The sequence below is a fragment of the Hyperolius riggenbachi genome, chromosome 9, assembly GCF_040937935.1.
Source record: "Hyperolius riggenbachi isolate aHypRig1 chromosome 9, aHypRig1.pri, whole genome shotgun sequence".
Taxonomy (NCBI): Eukaryota; Metazoa; Chordata; class Amphibia; order Anura; family Hyperoliidae; genus Hyperolius; species Hyperolius riggenbachi.
Genome location: NC_090654.1, coordinates 282,620,108 through 282,647,627, shown reverse-complemented (window position 1 = coordinate 282,647,627; position 27,520 = coordinate 282,620,108). Strand labels below are relative to the sequence as shown.

The 27,520-nt window shown below is 46.9% G+C and overlaps 2 protein-coding genes across 3 annotated transcripts in view; one reads left to right on the top strand and one right to left on the bottom strand.

The window, feature by feature from the left end:
* WDR25 (WD repeat domain 25) overlaps window positions 1-1,480 on the bottom strand; it is a 165,425-nt gene extending 163,945 nt beyond the window's left edge. Inside the window, exon 1 of the mRNA XM_068254701.1 lies at window positions 1,403-1,480. The gene's annotated coding sequence lies outside the window, so the exon portion shown is untranslated. The remainder of the gene's footprint in view (window positions 1-1,402) is intronic.
* The window catches only part of WARS1 (tryptophanyl-tRNA synthetase 1), a 44,535-nt gene that overhangs the window by 671 nt on the left and 16,344 nt on the right, over window positions 1-27,520 (top strand). For both annotated transcript variants that reach the window (XM_068254695.1, XM_068254696.1), the window contains exons 2-6: window positions 7,393-7,561; window positions 9,774-9,964; window positions 13,350-13,563; window positions 18,366-18,474; window positions 21,602-21,721. In XM_068254695.1, coding sequence (XP_068110796.1) covers window positions 9,851-9,964; window positions 13,350-13,563; window positions 18,366-18,474; window positions 21,602-21,721 — 557 coding nt within the window. In that variant the 5' untranslated portion in view covers window positions 7,393-7,561; window positions 9,774-9,850. The remainder of the gene's footprint in view (window positions 1-7,392; window positions 7,562-9,773; window positions 9,965-13,349; window positions 13,564-18,365; window positions 18,475-21,601; window positions 21,722-27,520) is intronic.

Below are 27,520 nucleotides of genomic sequence, written 5' to 3'. Positions count from 1 at the left end.
CTCTGTCTAAGTAAATATATATATATATATATATATATATATATATATATATATATATATATTTCTAATGAAAAATGTTTTTAATTGACTCTAAACCTTATCCCCATTCTTTAAATTAATATATTACTAATTTTACAATGTTAATATAAAGGAAAATAAACCAGGATAGAAAGGACCGGTGTGGTTTGAATATACTATATATATAATATAGGGTTATGCTAGCCATACATAGGTCAATAATGGGCTGATCCAGAATGCTGTCAATGCCTTCTTCAAGGACCACTATAGCTGAAAAAAATTAAGTAGGTAAAACCTTACATAACTGTCAGGTTTTGGACTAGTCCGTCTCCTCAAATCTGTGCCGCCAAGAGCATGCCCGATTGATGATGCAACCAAATTCTAGCGGAAATTGGTCGCATGTATCAATGGGACATGCTGCAAGATGGCTGACTTGCTCGATCGGAGGTGCGGCGGTAATGACAAGGCAATATCAGTACAAGCGACAAATGCAACGGAATTCCGGGCGCTGTCCTCCCTAATGTAAAATGTCCGCCCGGTACGGTATACTTTTCCTGTTTGTCGCGGGCTCTGTCCGCATATATATGCCCCAAGTGGTTGCTGACTTATACATGGGTGTGTGACATCACACACGTACCCACATTGCGCTGGAAACCATGTAGGGTGTGTGTATGCGGACAGAGCCAGCGACGGACAGCTAAAGTATACTGCACAGGGCACCGCGGCTGAACATTTTACATCAGGAGAGGCAGTGGATGCGGCACGCAAGGCAGATTCCCGAGAGATTTCATGCTGAAATTGACCGGGAATCAGCCTGCGGTGTGTGGGCAGCCATCAGATCTCTTTCTTATCAGATTCGTTCAGAGAGAGATCTGTCTCTTGGTCGAGCTGCCCATCTTTTATTAATTGATATATCACAGAGTACTCGGCTCATAGTGGTAACCCAGAAGCACTAGGCAAGTATAAAGGTGGCCATACACTTATAGATTTGCAGCAGATTCGACCATCAGAGAGATTTGTCAGATGCCTGTCAGGTTGAATCTGACAGGAATGTATCTGATGTGTGCCACACAATAGGAACAGATTTCCAATAGATTTCAGAATGTAATCTATTGGAAATCTATCTAATGCTGTAAATACACGAGTCGACCCGGCGGCTCGAGTAGCCGCCGGATCGACTCCCGCCACGTCCCCGCGTGCGCCCGGATCGATTCCCGCTCGAGCACAGAATCGATCCGGCGGGGTATCAGACACGTAGGAAGTTATCAATCGAGCCATCAGCAGCTCGATTGATAAGGAGGAAATGACTCGTGTATTCCCAGCGTTAAAGAAAACCTGAACTGAAAATTAAAAGTCAAAATAAGCATACACAAGTCATACTTACCTCCCATGTAGTCTACTCCTCAGTGTCTGTCTCCTCTCCCGCGTCCTGTGTCTTCACTGTGATCAAGGGAATTTTCCGTCCTCCATTTTGAAAATGGCCATTACCCCATTCTTTCTGGTCAGCTTTCTGGTCAGCACACAGTTAAACTGTAATATCGCCCACTTGAGCCATAGGGAAACATGGGCATTACCTGGTACATCAGTTTTCCTCTCAGTTGTAACTGACAGCAACTGATATTTTACTGACAGCAACTGATATATTTCAGATCTGACAAAATATTGTCAGAACTGGATGGGATTATTGTCAGAAGAAAATGGTGAGCTTCTGAGAGGAACTGATGGCAAGGTAACTATGTAATGTTCATTTGAAGTTACCTCATGTGTTTATTTTAACCACTTTGTCCTCCTTGACGTATAAAAACGTCAAGGAGGACAGGCGCGCTCCCGCGGCCGATCGCGCGCGTGCACGCGCACTCCCGGCCGCGGAGTCGGTAGCCACGGAATCAATGTATCGGGCTGGGGAGCCCGATCATTGATTCCTCTCCCCCGCTGAAAAAGCGACAGCTTCTCTCGGAAGCTTCGCTCTTTCTGAAGCTGTGTCCCTCTAAGCGTACATTGTACGCTTAGAGTGACGTCATGTAAAAAAAATCGAGATTGCCATCTTGTGGCCAAAAAGTAAAACTACAAGCAAATACCCAAAAACATTACACTACACCAATATTTCCCCAAATAAAACACTTTTATATCCCACCCTCCCAAAAATGCCCACATAAAATGTTTAATAAAAAAAAACAAAAAAAACATTACTATAAAAAAAAAAAAAAACATAAATATTTACCTAAGGGTCTAAACTTTTTAAATATCTATGTAAAGATGAAATATTTCTCTCTATTTTTTTTTTATAAGCTTGTAAATAGTGATGTATGCAAAACGGAAAAAATGCTCTTTTATTTCCAAATAAAATATTGTCGCGATACATTGTGATAGGGACATAATTTAAATGGTGAAATAACCGTGACAAATGGGCAATAACAATACGTGGGTTTTAATTATGGAGGCATGTATTATTTTAAAACTATAATGGCCGAAAACTGACAAATAATGAATTTTTTCATTTTTTTTCTTATTCTTCCTGTTAAAATGCATTTACAGTAAATTGGCTCTTAGCAAAATGTACCCCCCAAAGAAAGCCTAATTGGTGGCGGAAAAAACAAGATATAGATCAGTTCATTGTGATTAGTAGTGATAAAGTTATAGGCTAATGAATGGGAGGTGAACATTGCTCGGATGCATAAGCTGAAAACGACTGAGATGTTAAGTGGTTAAATATTTTTACTCAGTACAGGTTCTCTTTAAGGCATTATTGGGCCATTAGATCCAATACAACTCTACGGCTGCCAGCAGCAGATTGACCTAGATTTTCCATGCTGTCAGATAGATCAAATTGATTGAAATCGGCCACAAATCGATCGATTGATAGATTTGAAAGAATCGATTTCTGATTGATTCTATAGAATCGATCTGTAGCTGAAATTGACCAGTGTATGGGCCCCTTAAGAGACTGAAAAGCCCTCTTAGGGCTGGTGCACACCACAGCGGTTCTGGAGCGTTTTTAAAAACACTAGCGGTTCGTAAACTGCTTGGCTAATGTATTTCAATGGGCTGGTGCACACCAGAGCGGTTTGTTTTTTCCACAAACGCAAACTCGGGCTGTAGCATTTTTTGGACTTCTGCCTTTCTAAACATGCCTAGCGTTTTTGGAGTGTTTTTGTCTAGCAGATTTCATATATTGTTACAGTAAAGGTGGCCTACACTGGCCCGATTCGCGGCCGTTTCGACAGCAGATTCGATCCTGGGATCGAATCTGCTGCCAATCGTTCGCGCTAAACGCACCCGTCGATCGCGCCGGTCCGTCGATCGCGCCGTGCGGGAAATTACCCTCGATCGCCCGCGTGTAGGGAGCGCGTCGCTAGCGGCGGCCGATCCGATCAGGTATACATTACCTGATGCTGGCTCCCGGGCGTCTTCTCCGCATCTTCTCCGCATCTTCTCCGCGCTGCACCTGCTCCATCCCGGCGCTTCCTGTCACTGCAGTGACGGAGTGACACAGGAAGCGCCGGGATGGAGCAAGAACAGAGCGGTGCGGTGCAGCGTGGAGAAGATGCGGAGAAGATGCCCGGGAGCCAGCATCAGGTAATGTATACGGGGGGGGGGGGGGGGACAGGCGGCAGCGGCGGCTCCACAGATTGTGATCGGTTTCAGGCTGAAATCGATTCACAATCTGTTTGCAGTAAAGGCAGCCATACGATCCCTCTCTGATCAGATTCGATCAGATAGGGATCTGTCAGCTGGTCGATCTAATGGCAAATCGACCAGTGTATGGCTACCTTAAAGCTGTTACTGAACAGCCTCTGTAACAAAAACGCCTGGAAGACCGCTCTGATCTGGCGTTTTTTAGAGCAGTTTCCACTTTCCTATACTTTAACATTGAGGCAGAAATGCGTCAGAAACCTAAAGAATGCTGCAGCCCCCGAGTTTGCGTTTGGGGGAAAAAACGACCCGCTCTGGTGTGCACCATCCCATTCACTTTCATTAGCCAAGCGGTTTTCCCCCTGCAAGCGTTTTAAAAACTGCTCCAAAACCGCTCTGGTGTGCACCAGCCCTCAAAGTTTCAAATGCAACAGTAGTGAGCAATTAACTGCTGTTCATGATAGTCTCTAGCCTATTTTTAACACCTGTTAGGTTAAACATTAAACCCTCTTATCTCAAAGTCTAAATAACAGAGTGATGCAGAACAAATTACCGTTCACATCAATATGGGGTTCTAGGCTACTTTCAAACCAATTGCGTCAATTACTACTCAGAAAAGGGTTAAGATAAAATGGAGCCCTAGGCAAGATAGCAGTTTATGCCCACCCCTGATGATCCCCTGCCTTTTTTTAGTAAGATTTGGTGGGGGTGGCATCCACAAGGCCCCTAGACTCTCTCCAGACCCTAAGCAGCTGCTTAGGGTTTCCTTGTGGATGCGGCTCTGGTGGTACTGTCGCGAGGGCAATGTAAGTCTGAAGGGACTTACACACTATGGCGGTGACAGAAGTAGCGAAATCTATGCTATCCAGCTGCAAACTCTCCAGTGTGTTGCCACATTATCCATGCCTACCGCACAGATTATGCAGCTGTCACTGTCAACGGCACAATCATCCGCCTAACCGCACAAGCCCGCTGCCTGGGTGTCACCCTGGACTCAGCTTTCTCCTTCACCCCCCACATCCAAACCGTAGCTAGGGCCTGCAATTTCCATTTATGCAACATTTCCAAGACCCAACCTTTCCTGACCTCTGACACTGCCAAACTCCTTGTCCATGCCCTCATCATCTCCCACCTGGACTACTGCAACTCCCTCCTGTCAGGCCTTCCTCAAAACCGCATCAACCCCCTACAATCCATCATGAATGCAGCAGCCAGACTAATCTGCTCCTCCCACCGCTCTGTCTCCACGACTCCCCTACACAAATCCCTTCACTGGCTTCCAGTTCGCTTCAGGATCAGCTTTAAGGTCCAATGTTTGGCATACAAATCTGTACACAAGTCCTGCCCAACCTACATCTCTGACCTGGTCAGCAGAAACACACCTGGCTGCCCACTTCTCTCCTCCAACTACCTCCTCCTAACCACCCCACGCATCTCGCACTCCCATGCATGACTGCAGGACTTCACTAGAGCTGCCCCCATCCTGTGGAACTCTCTCCCACTGCCCATCAGGCTTGCCCCCTCCTTCAACACCTTCGAAAAAGCACTCAAAACTCACTTCTTCAAGGAGGCCTTATCCCCCCACCACCACCACCTTGACGCTGCCTTATCAGAGTAGCATAGCGAGCGCTATGAAGTTATGCCTGCTAATTGGCAATGACGAGAGCTCCACTCGTCCTGCCCTGAGCCCCTGCGGTCCAATCACTTTAAAGGACATTATACCAGCACTTTGATTGGCCCCAATCAAAGTGCGGGGATAACGTCCTTTAAAGTGTTTGGACCCGCAGGGGCTCAGGGCAGGACGAGTGGAGCTCTCGTCATTGCTAATTAGCAGGCATAAGTTTGTAGCGCTCGCTATGCTACTCTGATAAGGCATGCTATTTTGTTATAGTGAGTCAACCGCATAATGTAAAACTAGCATTATCCATCCTTAGGCCACATACACACATCAGACCATTGTCTTTGGAAAATGAAAGATCACAGACCAATTTTACCCCCTACAATGTAGTATGAGAGCCATACCTACACAGTCTATTCTATGGAGCTGAACTACCCATCAGAAAAAAATCTTTGCAAAATGCTGCACACACAGATGCTGTACACATGCAACAGATCAGTTCCTGCAAAAGATCTGTTCCTGCCAAAGATCCGTTCCTGCAAATTGCATTCATAGTCTATGAGATCTGCAGATCATCATACACACCTTGTTTAACTGACATTCATCTGCAGATCAGACAATCATCTGCAGATCTGAAAGTCCATCCTGGTGGATCTGATCTGCAGATGAATGTTTGTTAAACAAGGTGTGTATGATGATCTGCAGATATCATAGACTATCAATGCATTTTGCAGGAATGGATCTTTTGCAGGAACAGATCTTTTGCAGATACTGATCTTTTGTGTCTGTACAGCATCTGTGTGTGCAGCATCTTGCAAAGATTTCTGTCTGATGGGGAGTGCAGCTCCATAGAATAGACTGTGTAGAGTATGGCTCTCATACTACATGGAAGGGGTAAGATTTCTGTCTGATGGGGAGTTCAGCTCCATAGAATAGACTGTGTAGAGTATGGCTCTCATACTACATGGAAGGGGGTAAGATCTCTGTCTGATGGGGAGTGCAGCTCCATAGAATAGACTGTGTAGGTGTGGCTCTCATACTACATGGAAGGGGGTAAGATTTCTGTCTGATGGGGAGTGCAGCTCCATAGAATAGACTGTGTAGGTATGGCTCTCATACTACATGGAAGGGGGTAAGATTTCTGTCTGATGGGGAGTGCAGCTCCATAGAATAGACTGTGTAGGTGTGGCTCTCATACTACATGGAAGGGGGTAAGATCTCTGTCTGATGGGGAGTGCAGCTCCATAGAATAGACTGTGTAGGTGTGGCTCTCATACTGCATGGAAGGGGGTAAGATTTCTGTCTGATGGGGAGTTCAGCTCCATAGAATAGACTGTGTAGGTATGGCTCTCATACTGCATGGAAGGGGGTAAGATTTCTGTCTGATGGGGAGTTCAGCTCCATAGAATAGACTGTGTAGGTGTGGCTCTCATACTACATGGAAGAGGGTAAGATTTCTGTCTGATGGGGAGTGCAGCTCCATAGAATAGACTGTGTAGAGTATGGCTCTCATACTACATGGAAGGGGGTAAGATTTCTGTCTGATGGGGAGTGCAGCTCCATAGAATAGACTGTGTAGAGTATGGCTCTCATACTACATGGAAGGGGGTAAGATTTCTGTCTGATGGGGAGTGCAGCTCCATAGAATAGACTGTGTAGGTGTGGCTCTCATACTACATGGAAGGGGGTAAGATTTCTGTCTGATGGGGAGTGCAGCTCCATAGAATAGACTGTGTAGAGTATGGCTCTCATACTACATGGAAGGGGGTAAGATTGGTCTGTGATCTTTCATTTTCAAAAGACTATGGTCTGATGTGTGTATGAGCCTTTAGACCTTTTAAACCTCCACAGTAGAGGCTCCCTATGTGTGCTGCGGCAGAAAGATATTTAGCACAGACTCGCCTCCAAACAGTTGCTAAGTCCAAATCTCGAATAGACTTGATTTTAGAGACTGTTGCCACACTGCTTTATGGCAAGAAGGAGAAAACACGCGTCAGTTAGGTATTTTTTTTTTTTTAATATTTACTTTTAACTTTAGACTTGACCCTGTGATTATAGCTAATATAAAGTCCAGGCAGAAGGGAGTTTGGTGATTTGTGCTATTGTCTCTCATTATTTTACAGTAAGAGTCCTACATTACTACGGGAGGGTCCAGAGATCGGAGGCTGTCTGAAGAGCAGGAGGTGGAGTCACATGACCACTGCGCCACAACAGCAGCACAAGGTACAGGTGATCGCCCGCGGAGCCCCGAGTGTGCTTCAGGCGGCCTTATAGCCCCCGTTGCTCTGACAGGTAGGTCTTCAGCGTGGAAGAGTGTTAACCCTTTAGCAGACAATTCATTTACAGGCGGGCAAGTGCTCCAGGCCAATTTATTTTAGCATATTTTTTTATTGGTTACATTTCCCTGCTGCTAATTAGTACTGCCGAAGCAGGTTATTTCGGTACACGGCGCTGAAATTTAGCGGCAGCAGGGAGAGCTGTCCTTCAGCTCGCCCTGCGCCGAGACGCCATGTGCTCAGTACTGCTGTAATGTGTATTTATGGCCACTTGCCACTAGGGGGCAGTGTGAGACCATAACAGAGGACTTCTGCTTTAGTTACTATATTTTCCGCTAGTAGAGAGACATCAAAGCATTCCAAGAATTTACAGCACAAGTTCTTTTGACTGAGGTCAAAAGCAGCACATTCATCACAAACAAAGATCTTTCCTTTGAAGCTGCTAATGGATTAACACCTGTAAAGTGATGAACTGCACATCCCAGGGGACAATTTTAACTTTCTGTAGGAGCGAGACCAAAGTAGGGCAGCAATAATGCTGTTTCAAGAACATTTCTGATAGATTTTAATTTTGGCGACTGTTTATAACTAAGGCCCCCTTCACACTGCACGCGTTTCCAGCCGCGTTTTGGAAACGCCTGCAGGTGGCCGACACGCACGACATCAGACATTGCATAGAGTGCAATGTCTAATGTTCACACTGCATGCAATCCGGACCTGTGCGGTCCGGGAACGCATGCTGCACGCATTTTTTGCAAAAACGCGTGGCTGGCCCATTCACTTTTCAGTGATGGGATCAGCCACGCAACGCATACAAACGCGGATGGCGTGCGTTCGTACGTGTTGCGTTTCACGTGCGTGCCTGTCCGCGTTTGTAATGTGAACGGGGCCTGAATCTGTGCGTGGATTTATTTTGTCCAGCGGCATGTTAGTTGAAAACCGGTGGGTGGGGCTTAATTGGGGCCTGCCTTTATTTCTCCTATCCAGACATGCAGATTAGCACACATAGATGCTGTGCTGTATTCCTCCGCTGGGCGTTTTGTATGTTGTATGCCATGCATCGGGGGCCTGGTGGAGGAATGAATACTCATGCATGCTGAATGATGAAAGTACTCAGTGCTGAAACCGGTATGCGCTGCATGATTGGGTAGCGGGTGCCTGGGGGCGTGGACACTTATGGACAAACACTCTCCATTATATTTGCATGCAAGCAAATGTTTGCCTCCATAGGAACTGTATCAGATTTGACTGCACAGAAGGGCATTATGTCCCCTACATTAGATCGGGGCTGGACAATGTCCAAAAGCCAAGTTCCTTAAAAATTTCAGCAAATCTAAATAAAAAATAAACTTATGAGATAATAGATTGTATGTGTAGTACAGCTAAGAAATAGAACTTTAGTAGCAAAGAAAAAAAGTCTCATGTTGTTTTCCAAGACAGGAAGAGTTAAAGGACAACTGAAGCAAGAGGAATATGGAGGCTGCCATACTTATTTCATTTTAAGCAATACAGGTTGCCTGGCTACCCTGCTGATCCTCTGCCTCTAATACTTTTAGCCATAGCCCCTGAACAAGCATGCAGCAGATCAGGTGTTTCTGACATTATTGTCAGATCTGATGAGATTAGCTGCATGCTTGTTTCTGGGGTTATTCAGACACTACTGCAGCCATATAGAGCAGCAGGGCTGCCAGGTAACTGGTATTGTTTAGAAGGAAATAAATATGGCAGCCTGCATATTCCTCTCTTCTCACTATAGTTGTCCTTTTAAAACACTTGCGTTGTTATCTATGCAAAAGAGCTTATCTGGGCTATTCCACGGGACTCAGTCCTGTTTTCTAAATAGGTTACACAGCCAGGAAACAGTGAGAGGCAGCTTGAGATAAGGTTTTACTGCAGGGAAGTTTAAAGGGTCATTATGTCTGCTTTTGCTTTACAGCTTAAAATACAGAAAGTGGTTTCTAACCTGCAAATATGGCAATCTGATGCAGTGTTAAAAACATGAGACTCTTATTTGTTACTAATGTTCTATTTCTTAGCTGTACTACACATACAATTCATTAGATCATAGGTTTATTTTCACTTCAGTGTCACTTTAACAGTTCAGTTTCATGACACGGCTCCTAAAATGTTCCCCTCACTCCGGGATCCCGTATTTGTTGGCTCCTGTGTTGGGTTTATTATCAGCATATGGAAAGCAGCCCTGAATCCTGGTTATGTTTATTTGTCAGGTTTCAGCTGTTTGGAGCCTCCTCAGGCCTGCCGAGCCTCCAGTGTAGCTCCTTACTAAGCGTCACGTGACCAGATCATGGCAGACCCGGCGTCATGTGACTGCGGGCCGACTACGCCTCTCCAGCTGTACAACCAGGTGACGGAGCAAGGCGACAGGGTGCGGGCGCTGAAATCCGACAAGGCTCCAAAGGTAGGTCGTCTGTACGCTGTATATTTATCTGTGATGGGCAGAGCGTGAGTCTGAACGTCATAAATGTGCATTTGTAGAGCTAAGTACACACATGCGAGAGATGTCGCCAATCGGGGATCGAGAAACAATCCATCAGGTGACAATTTGGGGAACGATGCTGTACAGACACCTCCCTACCTTGAGGCTAGCAATATGTTCTGTTGCTATGGAAGGGGGAGGAGGGACGACGACCAGAGGACGAAGGAGAGGCTTCAATCAGTCGGCGGGGTTTGTAAAAAGCAATTCGAACTGTCGTGCTCAGGCATCATTAACAACAGGATCTTTAACAACGCCTGAGCAATATAGCTTGGCAGCCGCTGTACACGCATAACAATCGAAGGCTTAAACAGTCGTTATTGGCTGTTTCAGACAGTTTACATGTGTGTACGTAGCTTAAAGGACATCCGAGGGGAAATAAACTGATGAGAAAAACAATTGTATCTATCCTCCTCCTAAAAATGACTTTTTTTTTTTTAGATATCCCACAGTTTTATTTTATAATTAAATCTAGTTTTTAAAGGACTTACGAGGCCAACTGTGTAAAAAAAGTTAATTACTCGCCTCTCCGTTTCAGGCACGGAGGACGCCGTCCGCGCCCTCCGTGCCGCTCCGCCGGGTCCCCCCGCTCATTATCCCCCGGGGCCGGCTCCCGACCCCACGGCCCAGGTCGGGCTCTCCTTCCCCTCCAAAGATGGGCGCTTCCTCTGGCCGCGGCTGCGCACTCCGCCTGGCCGCGAATGCGGCTGCGCAGCTCTAGGGCCAACCCCTCCGATCCACGCTACGTAGCGTGGATCGGAGGGGTTGGCCCTAGAGCTGCGCAGCCGCATTCGCGGCCAGGCGGACTGCGCAGCCGCGGCCAGAGGAAGCGCCCATCTTTGGAGGGGAAGGAGAGCCCGGGCCGTGGGGTCGGGAGCCGGCCCGGGGGGATAATGAGCGGGGGGACCCGGCACAGTGGCGCGGACGGCGTCCTCCGTGCCTGAAACGGAGAGGCAAGTAATTAACTTTTTTTTACACAGTTGGCCTCGTAAGTCCTTTAAGTTTTTACTGTTTTATTGTCTCTGCTCAATGACACCTTCATCGAAGTATACCAGAGCTCAGATCTTTGAATTATTGACCCTTTTTATCTCTTTCCTGCTCTCAGAAGCCATTTACAGACAAGAAAGTGTTTTATGGCTATAATTACTCATCAGTGAGGGTTATGCTATAGTCTGACCCGGTCCTGACCTGGACAGAAACTGTCACTTGCATACCTGATGATTAACTCCTTTAAGGCAGGAGAAAAAAATGGAACACAGCCACGTCTATCTCATGTCACACGTCATCTCAGTTGTCCTTTAAGAGTCTCGGGGTCTCTTCTCCAAGTAAATTAATGCCCTTCTCCCTTACATACTCGCCAAATTGGTGGTGATTATTGTCCCACAATGATGACATCATGCAGGCACTCCCTGCTGGGTCCCCTGGCTGTGTAGGAGGTGGGGTTTTTTGTCAGTTTGAAGGCTCATACACACGTCCAACTTAATGCACAACAAGTTGTTTACCTGACAAGAATGTGTACACCAACGAACTAAACAACCAACTCACTTAAAGAGAATCTGTACTCTGAAATTCTTACAATAAAAAGCATACCATTCTATTCATTATGTGCTCCTGGTCCCCTCTGTGCTGTTTCTGCCATTCTCTGCTGCAAACCTGGCTTGTAATTGCCAGTTTTAGGCAGTGTTTACAAACAAACTAACCAGCTTCTAATAGGCTCAGCTAAGCAGAGTGTGTTAGTCACACAGAGCCTGCAGGGGGTGTGTACAGCTTCTAGCTAATCACAAGCAGCCCTGCACATTCCAGTCTGACTGCCTCAGCCTGACTGTGCCGACTATAGAGAGAAGATTAGATCATATAACAGAGATAACACAGCTACTGTGCAATTAGGAAAAGCTGCAGTAAGCCAGACCACATTAGAAAAGGCATAGGAACTTATAGCATAGAAGAAATAAAGATAAACAATTTGTTACAGAGTCTCTTTAAATACTATACGCGCAAGCTAAATGAGAAACTACACAACATTTCCGCATTCAAAAACAACAAAGTTGTTCTAAAAACTTATACACACATTCCAACCTGCATATCAGTTGGTTAGATTGATCCACCGGTTGGATCTGGCCAACAACCTGTTATCGGCTGGTCATCTGGTTGTTTGTCTGCTGTACACACGCCCAACTTATCTTCCAACAGACAAATCTGGAAGATAGTTGGACAGATTGTTGGTACGTGTGTATGAGCCTTAATACAAATCTGGAATTACCTTTGCTGTTGTAAAAGACGTGAAGGTCAGGATCACTTGCGCCTTTTCAGTTTCTGGTGATTCTAGCTGACATTCACTATCATTCATCCTCCGATTGGATCTGGCAAACAACCTGTTATCAGTTGGTCATCTGGTTGTTTTCCTGTTGTACACACACCCAACTATCTGCCAACAGACAAGTTTGGAAGGTAGTTTGAAAGATTGTTGGTAGGTGTGTTTAAGCTTTTAGCCATAGCCCCTGAACAAGCATGCAGCAGATCAGGTGGTTCTGACATTATTATCAGATCTGACAGGCAGGGCCGGATTTACCATAAGGCACTGTAGGCACATGCCTACAGGCGCCTGATGATGGGAAGGCGGCTAACTCCCCTCCCCGAGCTCCTCCCTCCTTCCCTATGCAGAGTCTTGATGAGATAGTAAATAAGAGATTACTCAACCTGCTCTCAGCATTCAATTGACAAGATCTCCCTTCAGTGAGGGGCTACCTAATACTAGCTACTTAATATTGAGGGTGCTTCTGGCTACCTAATACTAAGGGACACCTGTAGCTACCTAAGATGGGCAAGGGAAGTAAGGGAGAAGTGATGGCTGAGCCAGCCAGTACACTTGCAGTGCGGTTCAGCGGGGGTTTGAAGGTTCATGGAGGGTTCAGCGGGGGTTTGAAGGTTCATGGAGGGCGGAGTCTATAGTGCCAGGACATCTGTGCCTATAGGCTCCTGTGAGGTAACTCCAGGCCTGCTGACAGGAGTAGCTTCATGCTTGTTTCTGGTTATTCAGACACTACTGCAGCCAAAGAGATCAGCAGGGCTGCCAGGCAACTGGTATTGTTTAAAAGGAGAAAAATATGGCAGCCTTCATATTCTTCTCACTTCAGATGTCCTTTAAGTTTATATTTGTATTCATACTGAATACTTTTATACTGTATTGCAAAAATGGCTGCTCTGTTTCAGATCCATGTGCAACATAGAGACACTGGAATTGTTTCTTTTTCCTGACTTCAGTTATGTCTTCATGTCTGAATATACTCAGTACTGTCTCTCTTTATCACAGGATGACGTTGAAGCTGCAGTGAAGCAGCTGTTGGCTCTGAAAGTGGAATATAAAAATGCCACAGGACAGGATTACAAGCCTGGCTCACCGCCTACAGAGTCCACCCCCATGGAGAATAATGGTCTGCCCCCTACCAATGACGAGGATGACTTTGTGGATCCATGGACAGTCCAAACAGGCAGTGCCAAAGGGGTGGATTATGATAAGCTTATAGGTAGGTGAAAAAGGGGTGGACTATGATAAGCTTATAGGTAGGTGGTGGTGAATTTGGGGAGGAGTCTGCCTGTGCCAGAGGTCTGTCCTGTTGTCTGGTGGTCCTGGAGAAAGCTAAAGTGCTTCTTACAGTTTAGTGAGTCAGGGCCATGACAGGGCGTAACTAGACTTAATAGGGCCATTCTGCAAAAATCATAGCATGGGGCCCCCTTTGTCCCCGAACCCCATGCGGGTCACGTGATCGGGAGCCGGCGAATGGCAGCAGAGAGTGTTCTGCTGTGAAGCAGCATCTGGAAGCAGTAAAAAATGATACACGCTCCCTCTACTCTCTACTCTGCATAGTGGGGGGGAGGTGGCGTGGATGTTTTTTGTGAGCAAAAGTGGATTTTTTTTTTTTTTTGCTAATTGGCTGCACTGGTGTTTGGGGAGAGGGAGGAGGAGGGCGCCCCCGAGCCCCAGTTGCAGGGGTGATTGTTACACCCATGGGCCATGATGAGATGTACAGTATATGTACATTCTCAACAATACTTACAACTAGGCTATATTGCTTTCCCCCTCACTGTAACTTGGAGAACCTGTAACCAAAAAAAGTCCTCTATGGGGTACTCACCTCGGGAGGGGGAAGCCTTAGGGTCCCAGTGAGGCTTCCCCCACTCCTGTAGCTGCAGGCAGTCCAGCGCTGGTTCCCCCGAAGTGTCCCGGTATCCTCCCTCAACAAGCCTGACAAGGCTTGCTATATTTACCTTTCCTGGCTCCAGCGGGGGCGCTGTTCTGGCTCTCAGCACGGAGATAGGCGAAAATAGCCGATCTCTGTCGGGTCCGCTGTACTACGCAGGAGCAGGAGATTTGTACCTGTGCCGTAGAGCGGCCCGACAGCGATCGGCTATTTCTGCCTATCTCCGAGCGGAGAGCCGATACTGCGCCTGCGCTGGAGCCGGGAAGGTAAATATTTACATCCCCGCTGTTCGGAGGGGCACAGCAAGAACGCCGTGGGACACAGGAGGATGGGGGGAGCCTCGATAGGATCCGGAGGCTTCCACCTAGTGAGTAACCCCCAGGGGAACTTTTTGTCGTTACAGGTTTTCTTTAAGAATCCAGACATCTAAACATCCATTTCTCTGTAGTCCAAGTTGAAACAGAGTGGCCACAAACGATCCAATTTCTAGCGAAAAATCTTTAGAGCGATCAGATAATTCTGATCAGAAGAAAAATCGTTCACTGCACCATCAGCGGACCAATCTTTGCTTTCTATCTATCACAACCAACAAGAAAATCCAAATTTTGGTTTGCCGAAAATCCAATCGGACGACTATTTTTATAATCGTTCGTAATCGATTCTGCCCATCAACTGAGATTATTTACAGCCAATCTGATCAGAATTTCTGATCACTCGAACGATTTTTCGCAAAAAATTGGACTGTTGGTGGCCACCTTTAGGTTGGGTTCACATTGTACCGGATGAAAAACTGATCCCATAAAAAACGATGTGTTTTCCATTTGAAGTGGACCTGAACTCTTGCACAGGGCAGAAAGAAAACACAGAGAAATGCACCCTGTATGTATTTACAGAGCTTAGCCTGTCTAATCCCCCCCCCTTACTGTGCAACTAATCACAAGTGTAATTTGATCTCTCAGCTGGCTGCCTCGGCAGAGCAGCTAATTTGTAAACACAGAAGGTTAACCCTATGTTGTCTTCCATGAAAGCAGGAAGTAGGCACACTGCAGATTTATTGCAGGATTTGTATCAGATATAACAAAGAAATGTTTTTCTGTAAAGGTTATTATGCTGTTGCTTATCTGTTACAGCAGAGAGGAAGTTCTGAGTTCAGGTCTGCTTTACACTTATTAGTTTGTTACATTGGGCATCAGTTTTTCATCCGGGCCCCCGTTCTGTTTCTGTACTCGTTCCATGCCGCGGCCCTCCACCGTCGCTGTCCATTCCGGGCCCTGCATGCTATAAACGCTGGTGTATCGATCCCAGACCCCCATCAGAAGCATCACACTCCAATTGATTTGCAATAGACCAATGGGAATGCTCCCTGAGCACCATGGAGGATTCTCATTGGTCCACCACTCAGTGAACCAATGAGCATCCTCCCTGGGGAGGGGCAATTTATATTGGTCTGTTGCACACCAGTTGTAGCCTGATGCTTCTGCTGGGGGTCTGGGATCGGTATACCGCCGTTTGTAGAGTGCAGGGATCCGAATGGATGGCGGGAACCAGCAGTGGAAAATCTGAATGGATGGCAGGAGGTGAGTAGTTTGCAAAACGCACGCGGCAAGCAGCCTAGTGAGAATGAGCGCTGTCAATTCTCATAGGCTAAAGGTGGCCACATACCATGCAATAAAATGATCCAATTTTACAGCAATTCCATAAAAACGATCGGTTGTCTCGAAAAATCGAAAACTTTTTTTTTCCATTCATTCAAGAAATCTGATCGAATTTCCCCTTTTTTATGCGATAAAAGAAGATCAGGAGTTTTGGATTTTTCTGATCAATTTATATGAAAATTGAATGGTGTAGGGTAGATTGTCAGTTACTGATGTATAGACCCAGGCAGTTTTTTTCTGAGTTGTCAATCATTTTTATCATAATTGGGGTAAAATTGAATATGTGTGTGGAGCAGGTGCAGAGACAAGCAACAAAATTGATACGTGGGATGGAAGTTCTCACTTATCAAGAAAGGTTAGATAAACTGGGTTTATTTAGTCTAGAGAAAAGACGCCTTAGAGGGGATCTAATTAACATGTATAAATACATCAGAGGGCAATATAATAGCTTGGCGGATAAGCTTTTTGTCCCTAGGCCTTCTCAAAGGACTAGAGGACGTGATCTGCGCATGGAGGAAAAACGGTTTAGCCATTTATTTAGGAAAGGGTTCTTTACAGTAAGAGTGATTAAGATGTTGAATGCATTGCCACAGGAAGTCGTTATGGCAAATTCTATACCTGCATTTAAAGGGGGCTTAGATGCTTTCCTTGCGTTGAAAGACATCCATGGCTACAATTACTAGGTAATGCCTAATAATGATGTTGATCCAGGGATTTTATCTGATTGCCATCTGGAGTCGGGAAGGAATTTTTCCCTTTTGGGGCTAATTGGACCATGCCTTGTAAGGGTTTTTTCGCCTTCCTCTGGATCAACAGGGATATGTGAGGGAGCAGGCTGGTGTTGTACTTTGTTTTCTGGTTGAACTCGATGGACGTATGTCTTTTTTCAACTAAAATAACTATGTAACTATGTAACATTGGTCAAATTTTTGAAATGTTAGTCAATCAGAAAAATTTATTGCAATTCTTGAATTGAAAAGAGATTTAAAAAATCGTATGGTGTGTGGCCACCTTAAGACGATGATTGCATCGACCTCCATTGACAGCTGCTTCGCCAGTCCAATCCAGAAAAGTTGTGAAGGGCCCAAAGTTGCGTTCTGCTTATCCGCAAGGAGTGATGTCAGCAGCGCACACATAGCACTATGGGGGGGGGGGGGACACTGCTGAAAATTGGAGACCACTTTAGTAAATCCAGTTGTTATTATTAGCTGATTGCATTTACAAGTTACAGTATATCTCGTTATAATAAACTCTGATATGGTTAACATTTGGGTATAGTAAACTACCTCTCCAGGTCACGGCCAGTCTCCATTATAAGTCTATGGGAGCAACGCCTGGTATAGTAAACTCTGATATAATAAAATTTCTGTTATAGTAAACATGTTTTTTTGGCCTCTACATGACACTGACTCTGGATATAGTAAACAGTGGGTGGTGCATGCGTCATATGTCAGTGGGCGGTGCATGCGTCATACGTCAGTGGGCGGGCCATGCATCATGTCAGTGGGCGGTGCATGTGTCATACGTCAGTGGGCGGGCCATGCATCATGTCAGTGGGCGGTACCTGCGTCACTGTGAAACCCATGGCCTGCTGCTCTCTTCAGGCTGGTTGCAGATGAGTTGATGCCTGATAACATTTGTACAGTGTTCTCCCCAGAAACTTTTTCCCTCTGGGCGACATGAAAAAGTAGCCGGGTAGGGTGCAACAGGGGAACGCAGGGCCGGCACAACTTTGCTTACAGCACTGGAGGAGGATGAAGAGGCAAGACGATGACAGCCGGGTGGTCATCAGAATTAAGCGGGTGGAGCACCCGGCTAAATGGGCCTGGGGAGAACACTGTTGTAAGACGAGAAGAATGGTACCAGCACTGGATGTATAGTACTGTACTGTACAAATAAGCAGCCTGGGGAAAATTAGGAATAATGTGAACATAATTAAAAGAGGATGCAGCATTACCACTTCCATGTTGAAATCACTGATAAAAGTATCGTCACAGTCCTCCCACAGGATTGTTCGCACTGCCAAGTATCTCTACCCTTGTTAGCAATGACGCTCCTGGTAGCGTGTAGAGCGCAGTACAAGCTGCTTCCACTTGGGGCCTACTCGCTGAAAAACTAAGGAGAGTGGAGAGGAGAGCGCTAAGTCCCGCCCATGGAGGTACTGTTACAGGAAGCGAGTGGCTGCCTCTATTCAGCGACGGCTGCAATTTTTTTAGGAGCCCTGGATACTGTGCCAGCAGTTTGTCCAGCCTGGCTATGCTGCCCTAAGGTATACTTAACCTTGTACAAGCAAACTACAGCGAGTCCCTGTAGAATAGACCTAGTCAGGTCTATGTAGCCGGTACACAATCCCTGTGTGGGTCACCACTCCACACACCGTTCAATAAAGTAAATACAAAACTGTGAACAGGTTGTAATGTAAGTCAGCATTTTATTTACTATTAATGTTGATGTGTTTTTTATTTTTTGTAGTGCGCTTTGGGAGCAGTAAAATTGAGCAGGACCTCATCGATCGGATAGAGCGTGTCACGGGTCACAAGGCACACCACTTCCTGCGGCGGGGGATCTTCTTCTCCCACAGGTAAATCATCTCTCTTCAGGGTAAAGGGCACCTGTCCTAGCACAGATGTCCCCCAGCACTATAGGCTTTGGCAGAGCTGCTAGCCATTGGTGACAGATGCTGGTACAGTGGGTTGCAAAAGTATTTGGCCCCCTTGAAGTTTTCCACATTTTGTCACATTACTGCCACAAACATGCATCAATTTTATTGGAATTCCACGTGAAAGACCAATACAAAGTGGTGTACACGTGAGAAGTGGATCGAAAATCCTACATCATTCCAAACATTTTTTACAAATAAATAACTGCAAAGTGGGGTGTGCGTAATTATTCAGCCCCCTGAGTCAATACTTTGTAGAACCACCTTTTGCTGCAATTACAGCTGCCAGTCTTTTAGGGTATGTCTCTACCAGCTTTGCACATCCAGAGACTGAAATCCTTGCCCATTCTTATTTGCAAAACCGCTCCAGCTCAGTCAGATTAGATGGACAGCGTTTGTGAACAGCAGTTTTCAGATCTTGCCACAGAAACTCGATTGGATTTAGATCTGGACTTTGACTGGGCCATTCTAACACATGGATATGTTTTGTTTTAAACCATTCCATTGTTGCCCTGGCTTTATGTTTAGGGTCATTGTCCTGCTGGAAGGTGAACCTCTGCCCCAGTCTCAAGTCTTTTGCAGTCTCCAAGAGGTTTTCTTCCAAGTTTGCCCTGTATTTGGCTCCATCCATCTTCCCATCAACTGACCAGCTTCCCTGTCCCTGCTGAAGAGAAGCACCCCCAGAGCATGATGCTGCCACCACCATATTTGACAGTGGGGATGGTGTGTTCAGAGTGATGTGCAGTGTTAGTTTTCCGCCACACATAGCGTTTTGCATTTTGGCCAAAAAGTTCCATTTTAGTCTCATCTGACCAGAGCACCTTCTTCCACATGGTTGCTGTGTCCCCCACATGGCTTGTGGCAAACTGCAAACGGGACTTCTTATGCTTTTTGTTAACAATGGCTTTCTTCTTGCCACTCTTCCATAAAGGCCAACTTTGTACAGTGCACAACTAATAGTTGTCCAGTGGACACATTCCCCCACCTGAGCTGTAGATCTCTGCAGCTTGTCCAGAGTCACCATGGGCCTCTTGACTGCATTTCTGATCAGCGCTCTTTGTTCGGCCTGTGAATTTAGGTGGACGGCCTTGTCTTGGTAGGTTTACAGTTGTGCCATACTCCTTCCATTTCTGAATGATCGCTTGAACAGTGCTCCGTGGGATGTTCAAGGCTTTGGAAATCTTTTTGTAGTCTAAGCCTGCTTCAAATTTCTCAATAACTTGATCCCTGACCTGTCTTGTGTGTTCCTTGGACTTCACGGTGTTGTTGCTCCCAATATTCTCTTCGACAACCTCTGAGGCCCTCACAGAGCAGCTGTATTTGTACTGACATTAGATTACACACAGGTGCACTCTATTTAGTCATTAGCACTCATCAGGCAATGTCTATAGGCAACTGACTGCACTCAGACCAAAGGGGGCTGAATAATTACGCACACACCACTTTGCAGTTATTTGTAAAAAAAAATGTTTGGAATCATGTATGATTTTCGTTCCATTTCTCATGTGTACACCACTTTGTGTTGGTCTTTCATGTGGAATTTCAATAAAATTGATTCATGTTTGTGGCAGTAATAAGACAAAATGTGGAAAACTTCAAGGGGTCCGAATACTTTTGCAACCCACTGTAGATGACAATGGCAGCTGGCAGGACAGGATCACAGACTTGAGTAACAGCTGTCCTGCTAGCTTCCTGCTATGCTAGACATACATATAAGGATGTACATGCATTGTTCTTAAAGTAAACCTGAAGTGGCAGAATAAAAGTAAAAAGTTTGTTTCCTGGGAAGAGGGAAGCTTCTTGTACTCCAGAGGCTTTCCATGTGCTTCACGTCACCACCGCCGCTGGCCAGAACACTCTGGACATATCTCACAAACGCTTGTTGGATATCTTCTCATGGCCGTACTGCACCTCCACAGTAAGCCAAAGCTTCTCGTCCACAAGCAGCTTTTGTGCTACTGCGCAAGTGCAGCCACGTTTATGTCTCTCTACCAATGCCTAACCCTAAGACCTCCCTCTACCGATGCCTAACCCTAAGACCTCCCTCTACCGATGCCTAACCCTAAGACCTCCCTCTACCGATGCCTAACCCTAAGACCTCCCTCTACCGATGCCTAACCCTAAGACCTCCCTCTACCGATGCCTAACCCTAAGACCTCCCTCTACCGATGCCTAACCCTAAGACCTCCCTCTACCGATGCCTAACCCTAAGACCTCCCTCTACCGATGCCTAACCCTAAGACCTCCCTCTACCGATGCCTAACCCTAAGACCTCCCTCTACCGATGCCTAACCCTAAGACCTCCCTCTACCGATGCCTAACCCTAAGACCTCCCTCTACCGATGCCTAACCCTAAGACCTCCCTCTACCGATGCCTAACCCCTAAACCTCCCTCTACCGATGCCTAACCCCTAAACCTCCCTCTACCGATGCCTAACCCTAAGACCTCCCTCTACCGATGCCTAACCCTAAGACCTCCCTCTACCGATGCCTAACCCCTAAACCTCCCTCTACCGATGCCTAACCCTAAGACCTCCCTCTACCGATGCCTAACCCCTAAGACCTCCCTCTACCGATGCCTAACCCCTAAGACCTCCCTCTACCGATGCCTAACCCCTAAGACCTCCCTCTACCGATGCCTAACCCCTAAGACCTCCCTCTACCGATGCCTAACCCCTAAACCTCCCTCTACCGATGCCTAACCCTAAGACCTCCCTCTACCGATGCCTAACCCCTAAACCTCCCTCTACCGATGCCTAACCCCTAAACCTCCCTCTACCGATGCCTAACCCTAAGACCTCCCTCTACCGATGCCTAACCCCTAAACCTCCCTCTACATTTTTTCGCAGACTTTAGTTTCCCTCTAACCTTAAAGAGAAACCGAGGCGAATTTATTAAATCTTAAGAGGACACAGAGGTATGCTCTGTGCACAATCACATGCCTCTGAGTCTCTCTATTGCCGCCTCTATTCTCTGGGTTATAAACTGTACTCCCCTTCCTGCATTCCTCAGCATTTCTCTGACACATGATTCTTGTTTTTCCTCCCAGGGACATGCACCAGATTCTGGACTCGGTGGAGCAGAAGAAGCCATTTTACCTGTACACGGGCCGCGGGCCGTCCTCGGAGGCCATGCATGTGGGACACCTCATCCCATTCATCTTTACCAAGTGAGCAGAACTGGTGTACACAAGAGGGATGGGCAGCAGGGCGCTAATGATTCTGGATTGTAGGCAGGGTGGAAATGGGTCAAAAGCAACAGGAACCTCCATTTCCAGGGACGTAACTACATTGTGACTGGCCCCTCCGCAGAGATGACAGCCAATCACAGCACTTAAAGGGGAACTGAAGAGAGAGGTATATGGAGGCTGTCATGTTTATTTCCTTTTAATCAATACCAGTTGCCTGGCAGCCCTGCTGGTCTATTTCTCTGCAGTAGTATCTGATTAAAACCAGAAACAAGCATGCAGCTAGTCTTGTCAGATCAGACTTATAAGTCTGAACCACTGAAACACCTGATCTGCTGCATGCTTGTTCAGGGGCTATGGCTAATAGTATTAGAGGCAGAGGATCAGCAGGGCTGCCAGGCAACTGGTATTGTCTAAAAGGAAATAAACATGACAGCCTCCATATACCTCTCTCTTCAGTTCCCCTTTAAAGAGGAGCTGTCGCGAAAATCTTAAAATTTAAAACACATACAAATAAGAAGTACATTTTCTCCCAGAGTAAAATGAGCCATAAATAACTTTTCTCCTATGTTGCTGTCACTTACAGTAGGTAGTAGAAATCTGACATTACCGACAGGTTTTGGACTAGTCCATTTTCTCATGGGGGGGGGGCGATTCTCAGGGATTTCTTTATTTTTAAAAGCATTTAGTGAATGGCAGTTGCTCAGTGAGCAGGGAGGCTGGCCATCATCTTTGTATTAATCATTTTCAGAAAATGTCTTTGTAAAGAATAAAGGCCATGCTGAGAATCCCCCATGAAGAGATGGACTAGCCCAAAACCTGTCGGTAATGTCAGATTTCTACTACCTACTGTAAGTGACCGCAACATAGGAGAAAAGTAATTGATGGCTCATTTTACTCGGGAAGAAATTTACTTTTCATTTGTGTGTGTTTTTAAATTTTAAGATTATCGCAACAGTTCCTCTTTAAAGAGACTCTGTAAGAACACACACACACACACACCACACACACACCACACCACACACACACACACACACCAGACACACACACACACCAGACACACACACCACACACCAGACACACACACACCACACACACGACACACACACCACACACGACACACACCAGACACACACACGACACACACCACACACACACCACACACCACACACACACACCACACACACACACCACACACACACACCACACACACACACACACCACACACACGACACACACACACACGACACACACACACACGACACACACACACACCACACACACACACCAGACACACACACACACCAGACACACACACACCAGACACACACACACACACACCACACACCAGACACACACACACACACCACACACGACACACACTAGACACACACCAGACACACACCAGACACACACACGACACACACCACACACACACCAGACACACACCACACACACACACCAGACACACACACACCACACACACACACACACACACCACACACACACACACACCATACACACACACACCAGACACACACCATACACACACACACCAGACACACACACACACACACACCAGACACACACACACACACCAGACACACACACACACACCAGACACACACACCACACACCAGACACACACACACACCAGACACACACACACACCAGACACACACACACACACCAGACACACACACACACCAGACACACACACACACACCAGACACACACACACACACCAGACACACACACACACACCAGACACACACACACACCAGACACCAGACACACACACACACACCAGACACACACACACACCAGACACCAGACACACACACACACACACACCAGACACACACACACACACCAGACACACACACACACACCAGACACACACACACACCAGACACACACACACACACCAGACACACACACACACCAGACACACACACACACCAGACACACACACACACCAGACACACACACACACCAGACACACACACACACCAGACACACACACACACCAGACACACACACACACCAGACACACACACACACCAGACACACACACACACCAGACACACACCAGACACACACCAGACACACACCAGACACACACCAGACACACACCAGACACACACCAGACACACACCAGACACACACCAGACACACACACACACCAGACACACACACACACCAGACACACACACACACCAGACACACACACACACCAGACACACACACACACACACACACCTTACCTTGGGAGAGGGAATCCAGTGAATCCTAATGAGGCTTCCCCCGTCGTCCTAAATCTCAGGGATCCAGCACTGTCTGCCCTAATATTACAGCCGACAAGGCAGATGCCGTAGCCACAGGCAATATTTACCTACCGCCATCCTGCGCAGGCACAGTAGCTTTCCGATCTGGCTCAGGCAGAAATAGCCGAACCCGATCGGGTCCACACTACTGCACAGTTGTGAGTCACATGGCCTGCGCAGTGGAGGAGACCTGATGGGGGCTCAGCTATTTCTGCCTGAGCCCGATCGGAAAGCCGCTGCTGTGCCTGCGCAGGATGGCGGTAGGTAAATATTTACCTCACCAGTGTTCAGGGGATGCCAGCGCTGGATCCAGGATGGTGAAGAGGACCGGGGATCCCTCACTAGGATCCAAAGGCTTCCCCGTCCTGAGGTAAGTATCCCCCCTAGGGGGCGTTTCTTACAGATTTTCTTTAACCTCCATCACGGGGGCTTGGAATGGGGGTCTACTCCAGTACATAATGCAGGGTGACGGCGAAGCATTATACACTACCTGCTTTGTGCAGCGGGACAGGTCCTCTTTACTCCTCTTCAGTATACAAGGGCCGTACAGCCAATCGCCATGTACCTTCCATCTCTGCATGTCATGTGACAGGGACGGAAGCCGCATGGTGATTGGCTGTATGGTGCTTGTACACCGAGAGGTGTCGAGAGCACCTGTCGCCGGAAGGCCGTCATGTATAACGTTCCGCTGCTGCTCTGAATTACATACAGGAGCAGTCCCCCCCCCCCACCCCCATGATGGAAAGAGTCGCAGGGGCTTTTGTTATGCCCAATTCCAAGCTCATGTACATGAAATCTGCATGCAGACCAGAATCATTAGCATGTCGTCGACCACCTCTTGCAGCAAGCAGTGAGTTGGACCCTCTACATTCAATACAATTAAAAATTCCATTGAGGTTGGTTATTCCTAAAGGATACCTTGGCACAAAAAGAATTTAAAGCGGGGGGAGCAGGCATGTGTAGTGGGCTCTCATGCCCACCGCCCCCCCCCCCCCCCCCGTTCTCCGCCCCCCTCCAGTACCGCCTACCGACCTCCCGATCTTACCTCCTGGTCAGGGTGGTCGCGGCTGACTGTGCATGTGCTGCCTGGCGGCTCGCGTCCTTTGATCACATGAGCGCTCTGCCCATGCGCACTACATAGTTGTGATGTAGTGCGCATGCAACACTGCCTGCGCAGGAAGCTCCCGGCGATTTCAGCGGGAGCGAGGACGCCCCGCAGGCACAGTAGCTAGGGACAGTACATTCACAAAATCCGGAATGGAATTGTGGCGGGAGACTGGAGGATTGTTTTGTCCCGGCACAGGATGTCTGCAGGGGGACAGTAGAAGCCCCAGGTAAGTTAAACTCTTTTTTTCTTTTTTTTTTTTCTTTTTTACCTGTAGAGTACTCCTTTAAGTTTGTAATAGTTTGTGCCGCAAGAATAATGATTTGTGCTGCTTTCGTTTTGATAAAGCAATTATTTTTTGATTAAGCCATTACTGTACTTAAAGCCAATTCTTTCTTTGTTCTTGCTATAAGCAATTCTTTTTTTCTGGACAAAGTTGTCACACTAGAGCGCAGAGACTCAAAACCGGTATGGTTGGGTATTGCTGTGTTTGGGCCCATTTGTGCTGTAAAGGTCATTGTTCTATCTTTTCTAGTTTATGAGATATTTAAAGAGAACCCGAGGCGGGTTTTTGACATGAATATCAGGACACAGAGGCACATTCTGCATACAATCACCAGCCTCCGTGTCCTTATAGTGTGCCTCCAGTCTCCCCCCGGGCTCTGCTGTCCCCCAATATAAAACCTGCCAGGCTAGCGACACACAGATTGTCGCTAGTCGGCTGTTTACCTTTAGGCTGCCATTCAGCACCGCTCCCCCGCCTCCTGTATAGCGCGGCTCCCCGCCTGTGTCCCTTCTCTCCATCATAAGTGGATTGGAGGAAGCTTACGGAGGCGGGGAGGGACACAGGCGGAGAGCTGCGCTATACAGGAGGCGGGGGATCGGCGCTGAATGGCAGCCTAAAGGTAAACAGCCGGCTAGCGACAATCTGCGTGTCGTTAGGCTGGCGGTTTTTATATTGGGGGACAGCAGAGCCCGGGGGGAGCCTGGGAGCGCATTATAAGGACATGGAGGCTGGTTATTGTATGCAGAATGTGCCTCTGTGTCCTTATATGCTGGCGGTTTTTATATTGGGGGACAGCAGAGCCCGGGGGAGACTCGGGGGACACTATAAGGACACAGAGGCTGGTGATTGTATGCAGAATGTGCCTCTGTGTCCTAATATTCATGTCAGAAACCCACCTCGGGTTCTCTTTAAAGCGGAAGATAAAACAAAAACAGAGATCCACCTACCTGGGGCTTCTGCCAGCCCCTTGCAGCGTTCTGTCCCGTGCCGGTCGTACACAATCCTCCGTTCCTCCGCCGCAAGCTAGTTTAGGTTTCGCAGATGGGCCACTGCGCCTGCGCAGCTCTGGCCATGCGTAGCTTCGCTGGAGTTCCTTTCCGAAATGGCATCCTGCACAGGCACAGGATGCTATTGCGGAAGGAGAACGCAAACAAGGCTATGCGTGGCAGGGCTGCGCAGGCACAGTGGCCCATCTGCGAAACCAAAACTAGCTGGCGGCGGAGGAACGGAGGATTGTGGAAGAGCGGCGCAGGACAGGTCGGCTGCAAGGGGCTAAAGCACAGAAAAAAAGCTAGTTCGAGCCTCGCTTACCAAAACAGTATAAAGTTTATTTGGACAGTATCTCACGGGGTGCAAGGGGCTGGCAGAAGCCCCAGGTAAGTGAAACTCTTTGTTTTTTTTTGTTTTTTTTTATTTATTTTCAGTTCCGATTTAAAGTGGAATTGTCACCATAAAAATCAAATTTCATCAGCAACTGGTCTGAGTGTATTAAGTGATAAAGATGCTTATCCTGCATTGAAAACTTTCAAAACTTTTTCTGCTGTTATGGTTTGGCGTTATCACATACCTTAGGAGCACTGGCCCTTTAATTGCTATTGCCATCAGCTAGCAAAACAGTTGCATGCTGGGGGGTCTTTTTAGCTATAATATATTCCTCCTCTTCCCTTTATTTCCCCCTCCTTCTAATGACCTAAGACAGTACACTTCCTAGTATAGACCTCAGTGGGCGTGTCTGAAGACTCTGGGAGGAGGGTGGGTAACGAATACACGATTAGCTAGAGGAGAAAAAAGAGTGAGGGAGGAAATGTCAGGATTAGCTTCATTCAATGGTAACCAAGATGGAAACTGTCTAGAATAGGATTCTCTGCTTTTCCTTTATAAAATTCACAGGAATCATAACGTGGACAGTGCAATACATCTATTATGTAAGTAGAACTAGTATTTATCTACTTACATATGTGTTTTTTTCTAGGTTAGCATGTGTGTCACTTGTTCTTTAAGTTTTTATAAAGTTTAAATGTTCTGTCATCCACCCCTACCAAAGTGCTCCGGCTGGGTGATCG